The sequence below is a fragment of the Vanessa cardui genome, chromosome 1 (assembly GCF_905220365.1).
Source record: "Vanessa cardui chromosome 1, ilVanCard2.1, whole genome shotgun sequence".
NCBI classification, from domain to species: domain Eukaryota; kingdom Metazoa; phylum Arthropoda; class Insecta; order Lepidoptera; family Nymphalidae; genus Vanessa; species Vanessa cardui.
In genome coordinates, this window is record NC_061123.1 from 2,925,282 (window position 1) to 2,948,486 (window position 23,205).

The 23,205-nt window shown below is 35.1% G+C and overlaps 3 protein-coding genes across 5 annotated transcripts in view; 2 read left to right on the forward strand and 1 right to left on the reverse strand.

The window, feature by feature from the left end:
• The first annotated feature begins 1,135 nt into the window (after nt 1-1,135).
• LOC124544309 (mitochondrial intermediate peptidase) lies at nt 1,136-9,521 on the forward strand. The gene is made up of 14 exons (XM_047103339.1): nt 1,136-1,160; nt 1,239-1,279; nt 1,901-2,048; nt 2,513-2,772; nt 2,959-3,210; nt 3,448-3,636; nt 4,078-4,216; nt 4,611-4,788; nt 5,834-5,997; nt 6,086-6,307; nt 7,195-7,308; nt 7,407-7,523; nt 7,824-8,006; nt 8,584-9,521. The coding sequence occupies exons 3-14, from the start codon at nt 1,923-1,925 to the stop codon at nt 8,704-8,706; spliced, it is 2,067 nt and encodes a 688-aa protein (XP_046959295.1). The 5' UTR covers nt 1,136-1,160; nt 1,239-1,279; nt 1,901-1,922; the 3' UTR covers nt 8,707-9,521.
• LOC124537883 (cullin-4A) lies at nt 9,516-17,114 on the reverse strand. 2 transcript variants are annotated; one of them, XM_047122076.1, is made up of 13 exons: nt 16,726-17,114; nt 16,508-16,650; nt 15,774-15,994; nt 15,005-15,193; nt 14,769-14,915; nt 14,352-14,541; nt 14,004-14,196; nt 13,432-13,733; nt 12,705-12,908; nt 12,355-12,462; nt 11,737-11,907; nt 10,598-10,750; nt 9,516-10,476 (listed from the first exon to the last, which is right to left on the reverse strand). In XM_047122076.1, exons 1-13 carry the CDS (start codon nt 16,973-16,975, stop codon nt 10,381-10,383), a joined length of 2,367 nt encoding a protein of 788 aa, XP_046978032.1. In that variant the 5' UTR covers nt 16,976-17,114; the 3' UTR covers nt 9,516-10,380. The 2 variants fall into 2 exon arrangements, with proteins under 2 accessions (XP_046978032.1, XP_046974399.1); XM_047118443.1 differs by having other exon boundaries at nt 12,705-12,926.
• Nucleotides 17,115-19,820: 2,706 nt separating this feature from the next.
• The window catches only part of LOC124532939 (neurogenic protein big brain), a 74,567-nt gene continuing 71,182 nt past the window's right edge, over nt 19,821-23,205 (forward strand). For both annotated transcript variants that reach the window (XM_047108075.1, XM_047108083.1), the window contains exon 1: nt 19,821-20,312. In XM_047108075.1, coding sequence (XP_046964031.1) covers nt 19,979-20,312 — 334 coding nt within the window. In that variant the 5' untranslated portion in view covers nt 19,821-19,978. The remainder of the gene's footprint in view (nt 20,313-23,205) is intronic.

Here is a 23,205-nt window from a genome sequence, read left to right on the forward strand (position 1 = left end):
ACAGATAATAATAATGAAGGCAGAATCCGAAGTTAAGGAAACTCAAATATGTTCAGTATTAGTTATGAATGGATCATTCATTCTTGATAACATGTAATGTTCAATCAAACTGAATGAAATAGGAACAATTTTGATTCTTAGAATAACATAAAAGTTTTATATATGAAAGGTTTTGTAGTATTGTATTGTGTTTAGTTTTAGACTATATAGTCAACAAACATATGTCCGTCTGTAGCTGTAGGACAATTCTATACCGGTTGCCTTATTCTTAACTTTGTATTATACAATGTAGTAACAATTTCATGGTGTGTTAATCAAATAACAAAAATATCTTAAAATGTAACATAAAGCACATTCACATGGTTTGATTTTATTAATTTTTAACATTGTTTATCAACAAACAACAAAAAACTTATTAGACAACAACACAAAAAGTTTTAAGGTGACAATATTTTATGTATTTCATTTATAGACTTTTAAGATACTGTGTTAATGGTTTCATTTTAATTTGATTGAACAATTAAATAATTAAATTGACTCATGTGAATGATGCTATATGAAAACTAAACTTGATAATAAAAAAAATGGCAGCTCACGTGCCAAAATAATTTTGCTCATTAAATAAATCAATAAAAATCATATCATATTTATTAACAAAATATTTTGTTTTATTTTCACATAAAACCTACGTTTCCGTTCATATTTTGTCAAAAACGCAAGTGATTTTAAATTAGATTTAGTAATTTAGATTTAGTATATATATAAACGGGTAATTTAAAATTTCCGCCGAATTTAAAATATAAAAGATGCTATAAATACATTTTTATTTGAACTGAAACAAAACTTATTTAACAAAAAGTTATATATCTAAAACAAAAGAAAACTTTCTAGATACTGTACAAAGTTACTTACATTTTTGACTAAAACTACCGTCGACTTCCGTACACACCTTACAGATAATTTGATTAAGATACATAAAATTACTAGTTTTTGACCGCATTAACAATGTTTTAATAAATGTATTAATATTTTCAATTAAAAATGTGGATCTTTATTTCATTTTGCGAAACCGAGATTTTTAAACGAAATCTAACCTATAATTTATGTATGTTGTCAATGTCAAAGTGTGAAATGACAATCATAATGAAGATGTTTTTCGAGTAAATGGATTATTTTTAAAGTTCATAATAAAATCGTAATATGCATTTAAAGTTTTAAGTATTTTATATTAATTTTAGGAAATAACATTTAAAATAGGATATTTCCTCTTTTGGTTGAGGTCGGTACATAATTATTTAAAATTACTACCAGAAATACTTTTACTTTCGATTTATTTGTGTAATTGTAAGTAAACAACTTGCATTTGCCCTTGCATTTTTGCACTGCTAGCATTACGGACAATATTTAAAAAGAAATTTTATTGTTACGTAATCATTATAATATTTTGTATATTTCACTACATTATTTACAGGGAAGTTATCACATGAATATCGAAAGTTCAGATTATAAATTAAGAGAAATTCACTTAAATTTAAAATTAAATACCTTATAAGTAACTTTTGCCTCACTGAAATTAAGAGTTTTTAAGAAACATAGCACTGATTATGAATTAATTAAAATTTATATTTATAAATTAACTCATTCTACTAAGAATATACTAAAAAATGAAAAAATTAAATCATAATTATAAAATAAATCATTTTGACATTTACTCTAAAAATCAATTATTTGGAAAATGATAAATTTCAATTCCAGATAATTATTTTAGGACTTTGAATGTTTTTAGTTGATTTGGTAACAGCTAGCAATTATATAAATAAAAATTTTGATGATGAAGTGGATAATTCAAGAAAGTTTAGTAGATATCTTTATTGAAAGTACCTTTATTTTATTGTTTCAGATAGATATTTATATAAGGTAATATGAAGCTGCTCAAGCCACTATGGGTGACAGGGAGAAGACGAGTGAGCACATGGTCACCACTTGCCACTGCATTCAACACAAGGCCGACATCCAGGCCAATCTTTGACTCCTTGAGGGAAAGAACTGTAAGACTCAGTAATACATTTTGTAAAAGCTTGTCTTAAGCATTATTTACAACAACAACAACAACAGCCTGTAAATTCCCACTGCTGGGCTGAAGGCCTCTTCTCTCTATGAGAAGCAGTTTTGGAACATATTCCACAACGCTGTTCTTATGCGGGTTGGTGGAATACACATGTGGCAGAATTTCTATGAAATTTGTCACATGCAGGTTTCCTCACGATGTTTTCCTCCACCGCTGAGCACGAGGTGAATTGTAAAGACAAATTAAGCGCTTGAATCAGCAGTGCTTGCCTGGGATTGAACCCACAATCATCAGCTAAGATGCACGTGTTCTAACCACTAGGCCATCTTGACTCTCCTCCTGGGCCATCTCGCCTCTCAAACATTATATACTGAATAATATTCAAAGTAAATTGCCTGTTAGTCTATCTACATAAAAAAAACTCATATGAATTGTTTTCAACAGGGTCTCTTTAACAAACCTGAGCTCACTAGTTTTGAGGGATTTTACACTCTAAAAGAACAAGCCATAGCAGCCACAGATCGACTCATTGAAGAAGCGACCTCCAATCCCACAAGGCCTATGGTGGACATATTTGACGAGCTATCAGACACATTGTGCAAGGTTGCTGATTTAGCTGAGTTTGTGCGTATAGCACATCCACAATCACATTTTGCGGGAGCTGCTGAAGAGGCTTGTATCAGTGTTAGTGGAGTTGTGGAAAAGTATGTGAAAGTACTATAAATAATTATAATAAGGCAAAATCAAAGTTGTTATCATCAAAACTAATTTTTAACTTTTTTGATTAGTGGAATTTTATAATGAATACTGTTATAAAAACTTTATTTGGACTACATCATGAGTTTTTCCAACTATTTAAATTAATACTTATTTCTTCTAATATGTTCTAGATTAAATACTCATAAAGGTTTATATGAAGCTTTGCGTGACTCGGTGCAGAAGAACACATGTGGTGATCGCCATTTAGCCGAGCTGTTCCTGTTTGACTTTGAACAGAGTGGTATACAGCTGCCCGATGGACCCAGACAACAAGTAGTCGCTCTCAATGACCTTATCCTGCAAACCGGTCAGCAGTTCATGGCGGGCGCGGCCAAGCCGAGGAAAGTTCCACGCTCCGCTGTACCTCAAAATGTTAGACAATTGTGAGTAATAATCAAATAAATTGATTCATTAATATTCTTACACATATATTTTTACTAGCAGCAACATTTTATGAACGACATATTTGAACTATAAACAGATTAGGGCACTTTCATTGAATAGTTATAATCTCTGTTTTTCCAACTTGTGAGAGAGTTCCTAACAATGAGGCAACAGTAAAGATTCAAAGGATACTTCCCGTTCCAAATCGAAGCTGAGCACTTGGTCCTGGATTGCAGTTTTAGCACGGAGGGAGACAACGTGATAGTGAGCGGCGTGTACGCGGAGTGCGAGGAGGGCGCGGCGCGCGAGGCGGCCTACCGCTTGTACCTGGCGCCCGACGTGGGGCAGGAGCGCCTGCTGCTCACCACGCTGCACGCGCGCCAGCGCCTGGCGCAGCTCTGCGGGTTCTCCTGCTATGCGGACCGGTAGCTATGACCAGCTCGATAAACTCCCAGCCAATACTTTTTAGTCTAAGTCTTCAGTATAGACTTTTATATACTTTTAAATTCAATAAATGATTTTAGCATTTGAATATGAATATATGAATATGAGACAACATCACATACATTACTCTGATCCCAATGTAAGTAGCTAAAGCACTTGTGTTATGGAAAATCAGAAGTAACGAAGGTACCACAAACACCCAGACCCAAGACAACATAGAAAACTATTGATAATCTATATCGACTCGGCCGGGAATCGAACCCGGGACCTCGGAGTGGCGTACCCTTGAAAACCGGTGTACACACCACTCGACCACGGAGGTCGTCGAGTCGAGAGATATATTTGTTATTTTCTTTTGAGAGTCAAGTGTCATATGTTTTGCATACAGGTTCCCTTATTTACCCGGATGTTTTTTTTCGTAGAGCGATAAAGGCGAGCACGATGGAAACGTCGGCGAATGTGCGACAGTTCCTGGACATACTGTCGGACAACCTGTACGACCGCGCCAATATTGACTTCGAGGCCATGACACGCATGAAGAGGAAGGAGACGCCTTACCTAGTGAGATAGTCACGCATACATATCAACAATCAACAACAGCCTGTAAATTCCCACTGCTGGGCTAAAGGCCTCCTCTTCCTTTGAGGAGAAGGTTTGGAACATATTCCACCACGCTGTTCCAATGCGGGTTGGTGGAATACACATGTGGCAGAATTTTTATGATATTTGTCACATGCAGGTTTCCTCGCGATGTTTTCCTTCACCGCTGAGCACGAGATGAATTGTAAAGACAAATTAAGCACATGAATCAGCGGTGCTTGCCTGGGCTTGAACCCGCAATCATCGGTTAAGATGCACGCGTTCTAACCACTGGGCCATCTCGACTCCATAGCAGTGTCAAAGATGCTGTCTGCTAGACGATTTGGTATCTTTTTCATTGTTTTTTTTTTATTAGGACACATTAATGTGCTGGGATACTCCTTACTTCACACACAAAGCTAAGACGCAATTACTGAATGTGGCGACGTCGGACTTCAACCCGTATTTCTCGCTGGGCGCCTGCATGGAAGGTCTGAACATGTTGTGCCAGGAGCTCTATGGAATCACTTTGCAGCCCGAAGAGATGTTACCAGGTTATTATTATTATTTTGTTACATATGTGTGTGTATATTTAAGCGAATCCGATTCGCGGTTTGAAACAATTAATTGTTAATTTTATTTTTTGTCATGACTTAAATGCTAAATCTTAGCTGATGCTTGTATAGACTATAGTGTTACCCAAAAAGAAGAACAAAGATTTTCAAAAATCTTTATTCACTATGGAACACTTGGTTATTGATAGTTAAAAACCTACCAATAAAAAATAATAAAATTCCGCAGACATGCCGTCAATTTGCCGTCTCGTAAATTCAAATCGTTTATAAAATATACATTGGTAAAAAAGGCGTATTATTCGATACAAGATTTTGTAGGTGATAAAAAGGCGGAATTACCACCTGTTAACTTCCAGGCAGGATATATTAATTTAAATAATTGTAGTATTATTTTTAATGTTGAAAAAGAGTAACTACCGAGTTTTTTGTCGGTTCTTCTCGGTAGAATCTACTTTCCGAACCGGTGGTAGCTTCACTTAATTGTTAAATGACGATTCAAAAGTGCTTGTAAAAGCCCACTTGAATAAAGTTTATTTTGATTTTGATTAAAAAGAACCAGCAAAAGAAACTCACCGGGATTTTTTTAAATTTAATTTTTACAAGTATAGATTTCATATACAATTATAATAAACATATTTTCGTAATTTGAAACAGCCCGGAGGCGATTATATCATTCCTAAAGTGTGCAATCATGAACGACTTCATCACCTTTTTTTTTTTTTTGGGAACTAAGATATTATGTCCCTTGTGCCTGTAGTTACACTGGCTCACTCACCCTTCAAACCGGAACACAACAATACCGAGTACTGTTGTTTGGCGGTAGAATAACTGATGAGTGGGTGGTACCTACCCAGACGGGCTTGCACAAAGCCCTACCACCAAGTATTGAAATTACATTAGTTAATGGCAATACTCCGCCATAATATTACATGATTTTTAGTCTCTTAATGCTTTGTGTGAACACGGCAAGGTCATATATTAGAGTCAGTAGGATTGCGATTATGTGATGTCGTTATGTTGTCAGGCGAGTCGTGGTCACCAGACGTGTACAAGCTGGCTGTGATGCAGGAGAATGAGGGTCTGCTGGGACACATCTACTGCGACCTGTACGAGCGACCCGGCAAGCCGCACCAGGATTGCCATTTCACCATTCAGGGTGGAAAGCTGCTCGCCGACGGGTCCTATCAGGTAGCGTACTCAGTTCACAAGCCGATACAACTTCAAGTAACTGTTAAGGGAAGATTGTTTTATGATAAGCCGAATGTTCCGGTTGTAGAATCCGATAGTAGTGGTGATGCTGTCTCTGAGCGGTGGACATCGATCGGGGCCGGCGCTGCTGGGCCCAGGGGCCGTGGACAACCTGTTCCACGAGATGGGCCACGCGCTGCACTCCATGCTGGCGCGCGCGGCCCACCAGCACGTGGCCGGCACGCGCTGCGCCACCGACCTCGCGGAACTGCCCTCCGTGCTCATGGAGCACTTCGCCGCCTGCCCCAGTGTGAGTCAGTGTTGCCAACTTTATTTTTTCGAAGATCGTATCATAACATGCCAGTGTTGCCAACTTTATTTTTTGGAAGATCGTATCATAACATGCCAGTGTTGCCAACTTTATTCTTTCGAAGATCGTATCATAACATGCCAGTGTTGCCAACTTTATTTTTTGGAAAATCGTATCATAACATGCCAGTGTTGCCAACTTTATTTTTTGGAAGATCGTATCATAACATGCCAGTGTTGCCAACTTTATTCTTTCGAAGATCGTATCATAACATGCCAGTGTTGCCAACTTTATTTTTTGGAAAATCGTATCATAACATGCCAGTGTTGCCAACTTTATTTTTTGGAAGATCGTATCATAACATGCCAGTGTTGCCAACTTTATTCTTTCGAAGATCGTATCATAACATGCCAGTGTTGCCAACTTTATTTTTTGGAAAATCGTATCATAACATGCCAGTGTTGCCAACTTTATTTTTTGGAAGATCGTATCATAACATGCCAGTGTTGCCAACTTTATTTTTTTGAAGATCGTATCATAACATAGAAAAGATCGTATTTAGCCAACATTTCCAGATAGAATGTAGTACGTTAAATGACAAGAAATCAAAAGAGAAAAGAAAACCGATGTCAAATTTGACCTTCTCCTCAAAGGCGGAGGGGGCCTTTAGCCCAGCAGTGGGAATTTACAGGCTGTTGTTGTTGTTTTTTGTTTGTTTTGTACATCATACTATAATAATAGCTAAAAAGGTCGTATAAATACGATTTAAATCGTACGGTTGGCAACGCTGGTGTGAGTCGACACTTCTCTAACCCCCCCCCCCCCCCGCCGTTTGTGAGTAACAGCTTCAGTGACGTCTGACATGACATTCTGTTACCTTTTTGCAGGTGGTCCGTCGCTTCGCGCGCCACTTCCAGACCCGCGAGCCGATGCCGGAGGATATGTTGCAGCGCCTCTGCGCCTCGAAGCATCTCTTCGGTGCCAGTGAGATGCAACTGCAGGTAACTGATTTGCACATTTCTTCTTTAATTTTTTTCACGTAATTATGTCTTTCAAAGTCGACACTTAAGTATTCGCTAACAAACAAGTATACTGGTAGGTGTTTTACTCCGCGTTGGACCAGCACTACCACAGCGAGGGCGCCCCCGAAGATTCCACCGACGTGCTGCGACAGGTCCAAAAGCGCTACTATGGACTGCCTTACGTCGAAAATACGGTGAGCAACCAGCGAAACCATTTTGTATTTTAAATATACAAAGAACTCCTCGGATGTACCAAATATATCAAAAGTCGAATATTAAAGACGGACTCATAATCCTGACTCGTGAAACATTACCTTAGATTAATTTTTAGTGTCACTGAAATATATTCCGAACTTTTGTTTGCTGTTTTTGATCATTTAAGGATAAATGAAAAATCTTGTTTTGACCAAAAGAAAATAATGTTAGTAAAATGTTATATGAGGTGTTAGGCCATAGTATATTTATAATATAAATTTTGGTCCATCGGTGACAAGGCGTGGCAGCACCGCTTCAGCCACCTGATCGGCTACGGCGCGAAGTACTACTCGTACCTGATCTCGCGCGCGCTGGCGTGGTGCGTGTGGCGCCGCCACTTCGACGCCGCGCCGCTGTCGCGCCCCGCCGGCGCCGCGCTGCGCCACGGCCTGCTGCGACACGGCGGCGCCGTCCCGCCGCAGGTACGACGCCGACACGACGCCGACACGACGCCGACCGCATGTGACCGGCGCGGATCTTGAGCGATGAACTTCTGCGCAGAAGTTAGTCACCGGCGAGCGCGGGGCGCGGACTCGGAGCGACCGAACAGGGAAGAGTAAATCGATCCCTACTTACGCCGTCCGCTTAAGATCCGTTGCCAATTACTATGTACTTACTATATGTCTTAAGAAATACTGACGAGCTTTCCTTGGGTGTTTCATTTTGAGAATATTTCATTATTTAACGTTTGTACAGTACTATAAGATATATAGATTTATTCCCACACAAAGACGTACTGTTCTATGTTAAATGCATTCATTTGCTTTTTTTTGCTGCCTTTATTTTTAGTCGTCTAACTCACACTAAGATATATTATATAAGCATGGGCATCACCAACTGTCATTAATTCTTGCCTTTAATGATTTAACGCGGAGGTCAGTGACTTTTTGAGATGATAGATCTATGCTTATAACAAGGTGTGTGGTATTAACAATATTTACTTAAATTTCAAAATAAACTGTTTTTTTTTTTGAGTTCTTATCACAAATATTTTTACAGATTCTACTACGCGATTATCTAGAGACAGAAATAACTCCCAATACATTGGCGATGGCGCTGACTGAAGAACTGGATTATCATAAGGATCACCTGGATACAGTGTTCAAAATAGTTGACAAGTAACATATCAAAGTAATGTTAATTTAGTTGAGACGAGTACCGTTAGCAAAACAATCCAATATTTATCGAATGTACTAATGGAGCAGGGTGCGATAAACTCGAACTTTTACATTGATAGATGTGGCTTTTAAGAAACGAGGTTCGCTTTTATGTTATTAATCAACGAGGTAGAAGTATTTTTCTTAGTAGTAAAGTTTTTATAAAATATTGAATACTTAATAATAATATTTATACAACCACTAAGTAGTGATGAAACATGTTTAATTTTATCACACCTTTTTTTAACTGGAAATTTATTTGTAGGCCTTGTTATAGATATGCTGTGTCTTAGTTATAAAAATATTATTGCATAATAAATAAATCAATATTCGAAAATTCTTTGTAACGAAATATGTACCTTTAAAGTTTCGATCAATCAATGTCTTCCCAAATTATAATTGTAAGATACATATAGATATATTTTAGATGTAATTGTCTGAAATTGATCTGCCCTTAGTTAAAACATCGTAAAATAACATTCAAAGGATTATTTATTGTTTTATTGTAATCCAAGTTGAAGAGAATATCATTAAAATTTTATCGTTCAGTCATACATGTAGTTATATTTATAAAACCCCACTTTAGCGTAAGTAAGGCTGTAGCCTTTAATTAATCGAATCCTAAGCGTTTTAGACCTTAACGAGTTACGTAGAAATATACAAATTTAAGTACTGAGTTTTTTAAAAATGTTATTTAATTGGAACTAGTGTTAGTTATCTACATATACATCCTTTATGAATATGACTTGAGAAATGTAAAATAAAACAATTTCGGAAAATTATAAATAGTTTTATTGGTGATCCCTCCTGAAACTAAAGACACCCAAAGAATTACGAGTACAGTTCATAGTTTCATTTTGCTTCTAACTAGAGGTCACAAAGCGAAATTATATAAAATACAAAATGTACAAACACAAATGGCGTATTGTGTGACTTAAAATGCTTTGTCGATGCAACTTACACGCCTGTATAATACATGTGTTCTAGCGAGGGCACCTCAGGAGGGTCATCGTCTAATATCACACGTTATGCCGCTAGTGTGTATATGGTTGAGGACCAGGTTTTAGGTTTTCATAGACTTCAGTAAGGGTTTTACACTTTGGTAATATTTTCTACCCTCAATTATTTCGTTAGCTCTCTCTATAACTTTCATGTATCTATAGTTAATGTTTTGTTTCTTTTAATGTGTTTCTGAAAATGATAGCGGGTAATAAAAACAAATGTACATTTCAAGTCACCATCGATAACGTATCAAAGAATGGCTGTTGGGCGCGAGTCCATTTCAAACGCACTCAAATATTAAAATAAATACAAGTATTGTTATATTATTTAATGCCTTCTAATATTATTATTTCGTATGTACACGTACAACTTGAAAAACTCTTAAATATATTTCGATTATTTCAAGCGAAATTTATATTTCATTTTAATTGCGTAAGCTTGAGGTAAGGTAGAGTTTGTGAAGTACATAAAAAGATCAGGAAAACGAAAATTCGGACAAAACCCCTGTTATTATTCTACAAAAGCACTACATTCGGATGCTTCTGATATATGGTAGTATTTGTTTCAGTGAAGCGGTCGATGGTACGTCCTGAGGGTAGAAGTATGAGATGTCGCGGGGGTGAAGGGGAGGGGCGCACTACGCCACGTAGTTGTACTGGTTGGGGTTGTCCTTGTCGCGTTCCATGTAATCTCTATCGATCAGTGATTCTATGCGCTTCTTGAGGTCGGCCGGCTGAAAGCATTTTTGGGTAAAAATTATATATTTTTAGTAACATTTATAATTTATATTTAAGTATTGCTGAAAAATAAATACCTACAAGTAATTTATTTGTTATAAAGTAAATCTTTCGTACCTTGACGGGGAACTTGAGCTGGTTATAAAGCTCGGATATTAGCAGGTTATGCGAGAGCGCTTTACGCATTTTCATAACACGAACGATCGCTGCATCGATTTGATACTGACGATCCTGGAACACGCGCTCCTCGGTCGCCTTCTGTTCCTCGCTCTGAAAACACGACAAGTATTCATTAGGTTTAGGTTTTGTCAACTTGTGCTAATGATTAGCTATATCCAAAGAAAGTAAATTTATTAAATTTTGTTATTTGTTTCAAATTAGATTGAGTCGAGATGGCCCAGTGGTTAGAACGCGTGCATCTTAACCGATGATTGCGGGTTCGAACCCAGGCAAGCACCGCTGATTCATGTGCTTAATTTGTCTTTATAATTCATCTCGTGCTCAGCGGTGAAGGAAAACATCACGAGGAAACCTGCATGTGACAAATTTCGTAGAAATTCTGCCACATGTGTATTCCACCACCCCGCATTGGAACAGCGTGGTGGAATACGTTCCAAACCTTCTCCTCAAAGGGAGAGGAGGCCTTTAGCCCAGCAGTGGGAATTTACAGGCTGTTGTTGTTGTTTCAAATTAATTTAAATCATCATTAATTAATATATGCAATCCTACTACTATTATAAAGGCGAAAGTTTGTATGTATGGATGTATGGATGTTTGTTACTCTTTCACGTATAAACTACTGAATGGATTTGAATGAAACTTTACCACAATATAGCTTATACATCAGAATAACACATAGGCTACAATTTTTGATGTTTCTAATGTGAGGTCGTAAAAAAACACATTTTTTTCGCTTACATTGCAAACACTGACTGAATCCTACATATAGATCAAAACGATGTACTACAGTATTGTACAACTTAAAAAGGTCTACAAAAAAGTCCGTGATGGTATAAGTTTATCTCTTAGTTATAACCCACAATAACCATTTTTTATCCTTTACTTTGTACGAGAAATAATGACTTATTTACGAAGCGATTTTAAGCGATTACTAGACTAGACGGGACGAACCTGAAGTCCACGCGAACGAAGTCGCGGGCAAAAGCTAGTATTATATAAACTAATTTCAAGGTTGTAATTAAATATTTGAGCATGTTGTTAACGAGATGAACGATTATGGAGCATCGAGCACTTACGGTTTCCTTCATCTGGATCTGATTGATCTTGATGCGGAACAGCTTGTTGGTGAAGTCAGCGTGGAAGGAGAAGTGGTCGTCGTCCTGCACGTCACGGCCGCGCGGCGCCTTAAGCAGCACGCGCGCCTTGCCGCACGCCAGCGACTGCAGCGTGCGCCGCAGCTCGCCTTCCTGCGCACGCGCACGCGCACCGTTAGTACCCCAATAGACACATTTCACATCGAACTGATGCCATGACATTGGTTTAGAGCCTGAGTCGTCTATGATATTAATTATGGATTTGCAAAAAAAAACCGTTTTTAACATCGATGAATTTAAAGTGTATATGAGTGGTTGGGAGTACTGTTATATTAGAAGTAAAGATATATCTATCAAGGACTATTAGCAGAGCATACTATACATAAGCTATTAAATAATTATAAGGAATACGTAAATCAAAGGTTTGATTTTTTTAACTCCGCCCTCGAATAGAACAACCAAAAAATTAATTAAAAGAACTAAGATAATAGCGGAGTATTTATAAATTGATTAGTTAGTATTATTAGGCTTTCGCTTTAGAATCAAAAATACTGTAATGACTAACCAGTAGATCCTCGTAGGTCATTCGTAATTGCATACCTCTATATTTGTGGCAGTCTTAATTTCTTCAAAGGAGAGATTATCTCCATCATTGAATAGTAGTAGGACGAGAGCTTGGAATAATGAAACCTGTAGCTCTTTGTTACCCTGAAATTGAAATTGTTAAGCATAAAATATATTATTAAAATATTCTTCGAAAACAATAATATTCATGATATTTTTCTTCAGTTTATACGATAGATTAATTATTTGAGAGATGTAATAAAAGTATTTAAACATACATATGTTAACAACAATTGACATATTTGAGTATAATGGAGAGTAAATCGGTATAATATCCGTCTATGGGTAGAAATATTTTTTAATCTATATATAAATGACATGCACACCTGCGAGAAGTGAGCCCTGAGCACGCAGTGGCCGAGCGTGGCCTGCCACTGCAGCTTCCGGCCGGAGTGCTTGGCGAGGTAGAACTTGGCGAAGTGGTCCTGGTGGCGCGTGAGCTCGGCCGGCAGCCGCACCTCCACCGGCGGGTAGGTCGGCCAGAAGCCCATCGTCAGGATGTACACCGACAGCTCCAGCCCGACACCTTCCTGACTCGCCGCCAAGTGCTGCATTAGATCATGTACCAATTTATTTCATTTTGACAGTCGTCGACCCCAAAAAGTACTTTCTTTTCATTTTTTAACAAATGATACTGAGAATGGACTTGCTTTAAAGCAAGAAATGAAGTTCGAAACAAATATGTGAAAGTAAACAACTAACATATGTTTGTTGCATCCGGGACAATAGTTCGGAATATAAACCATACACAAACGTCAAAATGACGTGTACAGAGCCTAGATTAGAGAGGGTAAACGTTAATAAAAGAACGTGCACTCTGTATTCGAGAATTCATTACGTTACTATCGGCTGAATAAGCAACACTAGCCTAGGAACTGTGCTGTGTATATTGAAAAGTATTTGTTTCTCGCCCGGATCCCTGCTGACGCCCCACAATAAGCGACCGTGAGGATAACGGTCAATGACGACCTAGTTTGGGTGGGTGTCTATATAACATAAACTAACTCATATACATATGGGAGTTAATTCTATTATTGAATTTTTGTCAATTACCTGTTTATAAGTAATATTTATATCTTTAGACAGTTCCATGTCCTTGAACATGCCTTCTAGTTTACAGGTGAAACCTCCCCCGCACTCCTGTTTCAATTTACTAAGCATTGACTTCTCAGCATCTACAGACGCAGATTTGCCCACGAGCAATCTCTTTGCCAAGTCTTTCTTATAAAATGCTTCAAAGACATCCTTCCCATGTATGAAGCGGAATAGAACCATGATCTTGTCTAATAGCCTTTCTAATTCTTCCTCTGTGGCTTCTTTGTTGCCAGCTCTGAGTTTTAAGTCAACAAATTTAGCTGAAATAATGAAAAACCTTTTTATTTTAATTGCTTATAGAAAATCTATCACATTTATTTAAAATATAATATTGTGTATAAATAAAATATATATTTAAACTATTTAGTTCGAATAAAGTATAGCTACAGAAATGAATTTTTTATATTAATATTGTAAAGTAAACTAAGGTTACTGTTTGTACTACCAATACATTCTAAAGGTTCAGAGCACAGCAGATTGTACTTCAACTAAAAAACATTATGAAAGAAAAAGGCAAGTGCAAGCCATACCGATAAGTTCTGCAGGTTTGTTTTGTCGTTGATTAATGAAGTACTCAAATGCTTCCCTCATAGAGTAAAGGAAACGGTCATTCCTTTGGAAGCAGGTGCTAACGACATTGTCCAGTTGTTCCTTGAACTCCAACAGCTCAGCTACCATTGTCTTATCACGTTCTGGCTCAATTACTATAGTACGTCCTTTTTTCTGAAATCAAATTATGTAAAAATTAACATATTATCTGCCTAATTGCAAAAATACTAAAGATCATATAAGTAGATATAGTATGTACAATATACATACATATCAAAGTATCATAAACTGATACAACTGCAATGAAAATATAATGTTATGATATGTACCTTGATGTAGGCATTGAAGTGATTACATAGCTCATTAAGTCCCAGTTCCTTAACACGACTGAACAGGTTGTAGAGTGTGGTCAGGTCATGGAGCCGTGGACCATCCATTAGTGATTCAAGACCTTTGCTGAGGATACCCGTCAGGTGCTCACTCAACAGCTGTCGCTCAATAGTGTGGATTAGTTGCCACCTGAGGAGGATAAGAAAGCATTGGCAGATTTATTTCGTATGATTCCTTTAATTTATAATACAAAACCATTTTAGATGTACTGGTATTTAAACTATTATTTCGATTAGCCCCATCTCAATTTAAATTCATAGTTTTGTAAAATATTTTCTCAAATAATTTTTTGTTACATGGTTTCAAGCAGTTTACGATATTGTACAAAATATGTCATGATCATTTAATGTTCTTACTTGGTACAGGGATCTAGGTAATGTAACAGTCGTTCATTTTCTTCCCTAAGTCTTTTCTCAACATGAGCTAAGTATTGAGGAACAGCCAATTCTCTCATTAACCGTTGACCTTCAGCTGCATACAACCGTTCTGTTGCTTGCAGGAATCTGTAAAGGAAACAGTTTACATAACATTTGTACAATGACAAAGTTATCATAATAATTATATCAATGTTAATTACATAGATTTTACTTACTTGTGTTCAAATGCATCTTGATATATTTGTAAGTCAGATAGCATTCGTAGCAAGCTCTTGAGCAATGAGATGTCAACCGCATCTCCGCCGCGCTCGCGTTCTATCAGTAGTAGAAGTCCATCCACCGTGCGCGTCTGTATTAGTGTGTTCATTGCTATGTGGTGACGAAACAGGTCGAGGCCCATATCCCTGTTATTTACAAATGATGATTGATATATTAATAAAATAATATTTTTTTATAAATTATTTACATTCTATGCCGTCATTTCTTTTGACCCTGCAAAAAACTGGTTCACTCACCCTTTGAACCGGAATACAGTTATTCAAATCATTGATGTTTAACTGTAGAAAATATGACGGGCAAGTCTTACTCACCCAGGCTATCCTGCACAGAGCTCTACTGGTAAAAATGTGGGCAGAGGTGTGTTTATTTAATATTTCCATTAGTAACTTCTGCTATTATATATTCAAACTGCAGTTTGAGAATATACCAATTTTGGTCTCTAACTAATGAATTTAAACATTTAAAAAAAAAATCTTGGTAAAGAATTGGCTTAGAAATCTTGCTAACAAATCTCCAACTACATATTATAAAAACAATGTTAAAATTACTTCTTAAATTTGTTTAGTAGAATATTAAATTTTTCACCAACTTAAAATCCTGTTTCTCCTACACAATCATTCTTTAATGATTGATTGCTAAATTGCTTGACTTTTGTATATTATGGATGTATTGAGATATACCTTGTATGTCAATATAGTTTCTTACCATATAGAATGTATGCTAGGATTCTGTAACACATAGGTACGGTCTAGGTATAGAAAGATGCTACGGATCATGATCATTTGGCGGCAGTGTGCTCGCCAGCAGTCATCCATGCGTTTGAGGAACACTTGTCTGTCCATACTTTCAGAGAGGAACTGTTCAATATTGGACTTTACATGCGCCTCCACTAGGTTTGTCAGATTCACATACAGTTGTGATGCCATCTTAAAAATAAACAGAATATTATAATAACAATTACATGAAGTAGTAATTATCTATCATGCTTTTATAATTGTTTTTTATTATTTCATGTTACATATTTTTTGTATATTAAAGTTACATTAAGTTATAAATTATTGATGAAATTGGTGTTTAAATCTATGATTAAAGAGTTCTTCATATATTAGATATTAAAATTAACAATTTTAATATTAGTTTTTGTTAAATACTTGTGATAAAATGGTTTACGATCAAAAAAAGAACTGATTGAACTATTTAAAAGATAGTTCCATTTACGAAGGTTGCTTGAATATTTTATTAATGAGAAAAAATAAGTCAAGGTAATTGCTTTTAAATTATTATCTAGCTATAGTTGTATAATCTATACAAATTAGAATTGCTAGGGAACTTCATTACAATCAAGAAAATAAACAATCTTTTCTGAATAATATTTTGGTTCATATTTCATTTTTTTTTTTAATATTTTAATCTTCCCAGCCAGCAAACTATTTATTTACCTTATGGCTGCACATATTTTCAACTGCTTGATATAATTCTTCTAAGGAATAGGCAATTGCCTTTGAGGTTTGTATAGCTATAACGGCCTCCCGAAGTTTGCTCCATGTTGTCTCCTGATAATTTTCTGGAAGATTCGGTTTACCTGCAAAATATTCGCACTCATTACCAGATGTCACAGAGGTTATGACATGATCAATGGAATCAATCGTAAACACACTTTTAAAGTTTTTTATAACTAGTTTCTTTGTCGCTGCCCCAGGCTTGTTCATCGATGAAGATGTCATTTTTATAGTACCGTTAGAATTCGGATTCAACATTGAGAAGTTTGATTTTTTTTCATTTGCACTCATATCGTCAAATTTTGTTCTTTTACTGCACTGATCGTTGTTAGAACTTAAATGAGAACGTTTTCTAAACTGATTACCACCCTCCTCAACCAAAACAGATGTTTTAGATACGCCCGACATAAGCAAGCATGATATGGCCGCAGCCACAATATAAAATAATGCGATTAAGACTAATAAATTACAAAATACAAATAAAAATAGATGCAGTCAATATTCACTCCGACTACCACCATTACGATGTGTATTTCATTTTTACGATTATAGAGGGCGCTAGACAGTTATCTATGATCTTGTCATTTAGGTTTTTCTAAAACACGGCTTGGATTCTACATGTTTAGTGATACGAAATATTAATCAAAATATTCAAAATTCTATACAAATAAATCTTTATGAAGGTAATGGTACTATATAATAATTTAAAAAAATGTATTTTCTTTAGTTTTCGAACAAATCGACCCATAGTTTAGTTGTACATTTTTGCGTATCACAGACTCCTGTAATGTTGCCATGTTATAAAATATTTTTATAATGTGCAGGGACCCAGGTAGTTTATAATAGTACAAATAATGCATGTATAATTCAGTAATCTTGTGTATAGATTTTGTTTGATAGATTTATAGGACAAGTCAACACAAAATAAAAAATTAAATATAATTTCCACCCCTTAAATAAATTTATGTTTTAATTCTAGAGTAATCGTCTCAAAGTTTTTAAACCAATAAATAAAATGCTTTAATTTTCCTTTTTTATGTCTAATTCCAAGTGACTGGTAATCAAAAATTAAATGATCACTGATTTATTACTAATAATTTTATCACTGATTTGATACTTACAATTGATACTAGATTCTATAATGTTATAATGTAACTACTTCTTTTGCAGGCAATGTTATAATGGCAATGTTTAATAAGGCATTTTTGTAAGCGTTGTGTTTGCTATATTTACTATTAAATCCAAACAATTAAATATTTTTTTGCCCTCTGTTTTTTTTTTTTTATAACATAAATATTTATGAGCGTGAATTCTAATAATATTTCAATTCTAGAAATTATCTATTCTTTCATATCCATTCTTTTTCATAGCTGGGTTAGAAGAAAGGGTTAGCTGGGCTTATAAGTATTATATCATCTCATATTATAATTAATTAGTAATATTACGGCGTTTGTTTGAAATGGAGATGTATAATAGTTTACCTGGCAAATTTTGATGTTCTTTAGCAAAACCTGATATAATTTGAATTATTTTATATCATGTCAGCAAGGTAAAGATTAAGGAAGCATGCGTATGTGTATAGCAAAGCCTTATTCATTTTGTTTAGTGATTTTTACTTTCGTTGTGATAATGTCACGAGTTTTTTTGGTATCAAAGTTTGAAGATGAGTATCTTATTCGACAACTCTGCTTCAATGTTGTTTGGTGGGTGACCATATCAGCTATCCGCCCTATGCAAGATTTTTCACGTATTTTCCTTCAATGCCCAGCAAGAGATGATATAGGTAATGTAAATAAACACTAATTGAGCACATGCAACTTAAGTAGTATTAGGTCAGCCATGATTAGAACGCATGAATCTTTCACACTTTCTAACTATTGGGCTTTCTCGCCCACTACACACACAGGTATGAGATACATCTCATATCTGTTCGCGAATTTCTTTTTTTCTGTCTTTTCCTAAGGCATTTGAACTATGGCACTGTGAACGATATACTTAAATTGTATTTGGTAATATTTGTAACATAAATGATTAGTAATTGATATATGTAATCATTTAGACAAACAAAGAATACACCTATTGTGGTCCCAAAATATATTGATCAATATTTCAATTTCCGCAACCTACTCAAAGCTCCAAATAATAAAAGTTAGAAATGTTTACACGATTGTTGCAAAATTTTGATAAATAACTATTTTAAATAGTGCAAAGTGAAACATTATTAAGATTAAACATTTTTTAGCTAATTATTTTTTTTTAATTTTCTTTTATGGTATAGGTTGGCGGACGAGCATATGGGCCACCTGATGGTAAGTGGTCACCATCACCCATAGACAATGACGCTGTAAGAAATATCAACTATTATTTACATCGTCAATGTGCCACCAACCTTGGGAACTAAGATGTTATTTATGTCCCTTGTGCCTGTAGTTACACTGGCTCACTCGCCCTTCAAACCGGAACACAACAATACTGAGTCTGTTATTTGGCGGTAGAATAACTGGTGAGTAAATTATATAATAACATGAAGTTTATTTCTTTTTATTTATAACGTTTATTGCACATAAACAAACTTCATCTATATAGGTTAAAGGAATTAATTTGCCACCTAATTGGGTAAATTCAATGTTCATCAACTATCATGGCCGTTAATATAATTTTTATTAATTAATTAATAATTATTCATTATAATTAAGTAACGATTAATGATCATTGGCAGCAAAAGCCCTTGAAGAAAAAATATATAAATATAAAAAAAGACCTTATCAGTTGCTCGATAATAATTAATACGATGGGTAGTGATTGTTATAAAAAAAACATGAGGTTTGTGAATACATTGGTATATATTGTAACTTATTAGTTGCTACATATTGGTAGTAGTAGCTATACGATTTTCAAAAACATATAAATATTTTATATCCATCTAGTATATAAAGTATGTATATAGTTTACTTATTTACTTTATATATAAGATGTGTATATGATATAAGGGTAACTGTACCTTTTTTTAACAATATAAAATTAGCGCTTTTTTGACCATACGATTGGAGTTTTAAAATAGGTCAATGTAATAATTATAAAAGATTAAAATTACGTTACGATAATAGCATGTATAATTAAAGGCTATTGTAATAGTGGAGCGGCAAGTTGGTGATTTTATTACACCCTCGCTGAAATGCACGTCCCGGGGCGGGGGCGTAACAAGTGGCGGCCGAACATGTGCCCCCGCTCCATTCAGTCTTCACTCATTCACTTGCCGCGACGAACCACTCCGAGCCGGTTCTCTGTAGTGCGTGGGTGTTCGTTCGATACGATCTAGCGCGCGAAATACGTAAATGTTAAGTCGATACTTTATTGTACAGTCGATGTTATGTCGAAGCATTGATTGATTTAATAATAAATATCATAAAAATGGGCGAACAAACGTTCAATATAGATGATAACAATTTGGAACAGCATATAGTTACTTTATTCGAAAAGTTAGAGTGCCTACGAAAGGATGCGAATTCGAACAGTGATAATGTGTTGGCCGGTAGAGTGCCGGCTAGGCTTGAAGTGCGGACACTCTCGTTGTGGAAGGCTGTAGTCGCAGAGTGTGCGGCGTCCTTCCTCTATGTTTTTATAGTGTGTGGAGCGGCGGGCGGAGCGGGAGTTGGCGCGTCCGCCTCAGCTGTGCTTCTCGCCACTGCACTCGCTTCCGGTTGTGCTATAGCCACACTAACTTTATGCTTTGCTCACATATCTGGTAAGGTTCATTTTATTGCAATATTCATAAGATTTGACAATTTTATATATCGCCTCAGCTTCGCACGAGTGCAAACTGATATATGCTAAATATACTACCGAATTTGTTTATTTACGACATCACATAGAAATTTGTGTTTCTTTAATATATTCTCCATGTATTATGTATAAAAACCTTCCTCTCGATTTAATCTATATATTAAGCCGTAAGCGACTTAGAATATTAATGTAACATGTAATGAAACAAAGAAATTGTTATTGCGTTTGCTTACGGTAAAAGCTCTACAAGTCTATACAAAAATCTTTTGTGCACAAATAAAAGTAGTTTCCAATTGTCATAATTTTATTTAAGGTGAGGGTACCCTTACCCGAACTATTAAGCGCAAACGTGCGCTCTACCTGCTGATTTTCGACATCGTTATCTAATAATACAATACAATATTCGATGTAATATTTATGTTCTTTCGAGACTATTATTATGAAATTGTATTATTACATAATAATAGTATATTATAATAATTATATTACTATTATGTACCTAAACCATTGAAGACTTCAATATTATTTCCAGTAATATTTACCTTATTCATTACTAAATATGTATATAGAAAAAAAACCTAGTTATATTTATAAAACTTAATATGTAACGCATAAAACCTGACCGTATTATATACAACCATATTATGTTACCCAGTTCTCTTTTGTAACAGTTACAAGCAGATGTTCGTCATTAATTTAACCTTTTTTTATTCCGACGATATCTTAACCTTTCTCACGAGATCTTCCAACTAATCGAGAGTTTATTTCAAAGTTATACAAACATATTTAAATTTAATAACATATATTTCTGAAATAGTGAAAATGTAATCTATTCTTTTATTTTATAATTATTACGTTATCTAAAGTATTATATTATATAAAAAATAATAGTTATTTCTCCAGAAAAAACCAGCAACGCTAGTTAGAGTGACGAACTACAAAAGAACTAAAACAAACGTGCCAACCTAATTATTAAAGTTTGCGTGAAAGCTTCGTTTGACACTCGCAAAACTTCATTTTATTATACTAGTGTGCGTTTACTAAGTTGTCACTATTTTTCGACGCGTTCTCAGCTTTGACAGTTTATTTAGACATATAAATTATCTAATCTAATTAAAACCTCTTTGCTTTATTGACATGTGTCCAGGCGTTCGATTTTCAATTAACATGAAAAACAAATAAGCTTTCAAATTTACGATGAAAATAAGATAATACGCACATCATCCGTGATAATGCTAATGTATGTTAAATTAATATAATACAAACACTTTATACTGTGTCCACACGTGTACGCCCTTCACCCTTTAATCCCTCATCATAATTTTATAATGGCGGTCATGGATAGCGGCAACAATAACATTTTAAATTATGTCACGTGGACAATGACGCGTGTCCGGACGCTCGCGTCTTTACAATCGAGCTTAATTCTCAATAATGCAAGCGAGTTGGCAGCCATAAATCTTGAAATAAAAATAATAAATCGCGGTCGTCGACGTCGCCCTAAATTTCATTTTTCACTAATGGTCACTTCCCTATTTTAAACACAGCTTATCGTGGTCGTATTGTAAAGTCTATGTTCCAGATAATTGTTTATGATAATATTTATTTTTCGCAATATATAAATAAAAAACCCGTATTAGTTTATTCCTTTATCGGGTAATCATAATCATTAAATATACTTATAATAATGGATACCTATCGCTGTTGTTATCTGTTGAGAGGTATTAAAATTTAGCAAAAATAGATTTTTATTAAAATCCCAGATAACATTTTCAAAATAAGAATCGTTTCGAGAATAAATGTAAAAGAAAAGAATAAATTAAGTTTTATAAATCCTCTCTGGAATGAGAAGTTTCACGACAGTTTTTAATATAAAACCCTGTTTTAAAAACTAAAAACTCTTTGGTACAACACCCATGGGTAAGAAGCGAATCAGAATTTAATCAAAAGTTAAGAATGAAACTTTTTATTTCCATAAATGTAATTAAAATTGCTACAAGTATATGAATATTCAAATAGAGATATTCACACTTCTGTCTGGAACTTTAACTTAAATTCTCGAGAAATCTTCATCTCTGATTTTTCGTTTGCTTAATTTTTGTTCCAACATTATGAGGAAACTTGTGAGTATGTCACATAAAATATTCTGCCACACCTGTCAATCCTGCCCAATCAGCACTTTAGCAACTTTTAAGAGTGGCCAATAACAGTAACTATTACAGTTGTAGGACACTTGGACTCTTATTTAAATCTTTTGACATATGTACATACATATATAGCTACATACATAGCGAAATTCAATAACTGAAATTGTATAAACATTATATTTATATAGGACACGTAGAGCCAATTTTGTAATTAAATTTAATCCTCACCTTTTTCGGACATAATCTGCCTGTTTATATTATTTTGAATATTTAATTAAGAATTATTTGTACCCTGAACGTGAAATTGGAATTGAACTTGTGCTTAATTCTTTATATAATTTATATTTGATTGTTTAATGTATCCAGACGTTTTTATACTTAAAAATATAATAGTGTAAATGCAAATATACGTAGTTGTTGTTGTTCGCGTGCTCCATCTGCTTTTTGAGTTATGATATGAGTTCATTAACTAATCAGCACTGATGGGTAAGGCGTAAATGTATTGAGAAGTCGCACTACGGGCTAAGGCGGAATTCGTCTTAAATACATTGACCACGTTGCCGTCTTTAACCGAGTACGTACTTACAAGTTATTACGTCGGTCCCCGTACCAACAGAAAGTTAAAAGTTACTTCAGCAATAATTTTAAAATTATCTTGAATATCTTTGTGATTTTAGTGCAGTTCTAGATGTACTTTACGAGAAATTC

Bases quoted from the DNA above. Each gene is read 5' to 3' on its own strand.
- LOC124544309 (XM_047103339.1), top strand. From the start codon at position 1,923: ATGAAGCTGCTCAAGCCACTATGGGTGACAGGGAGAAGACGAGTGAGC. The intron at 7,309-7,406 runs GTAACTGATTTG...GTATACTGGTAG, and splicing joins CCAGTGAGATGCAACTGCAG to GTGTTTTACTCCGCGTTGGA. The intron at 7,524-7,823 runs GTGAGCAACCAG...ATCGGTGACAAG, and splicing joins TGCCTTACGTCGAAAATACG to GCGTGGCAGCACCGCTTCAG.
- LOC124537883 (XM_047118443.1), bottom strand. From the start codon at position 16,975: ATGTCGGGCGTATCTAAAACATCTGTTTTGGTTGAGGAGGGTGGTAAT. The intron at 14,542-14,768 runs GTAAGAACATTA...TATCCTCCTCAG, and splicing joins TACCTAGATCCCTGTACCAA to GTGGCAACTAATCCACACTA. The intron at 14,197-14,351 runs GTACATATCATA...ATTTGATTTCAG, and splicing joins ACTTCAATGCCTACATCAAG to AAAAAAGGACGTACTATAGT.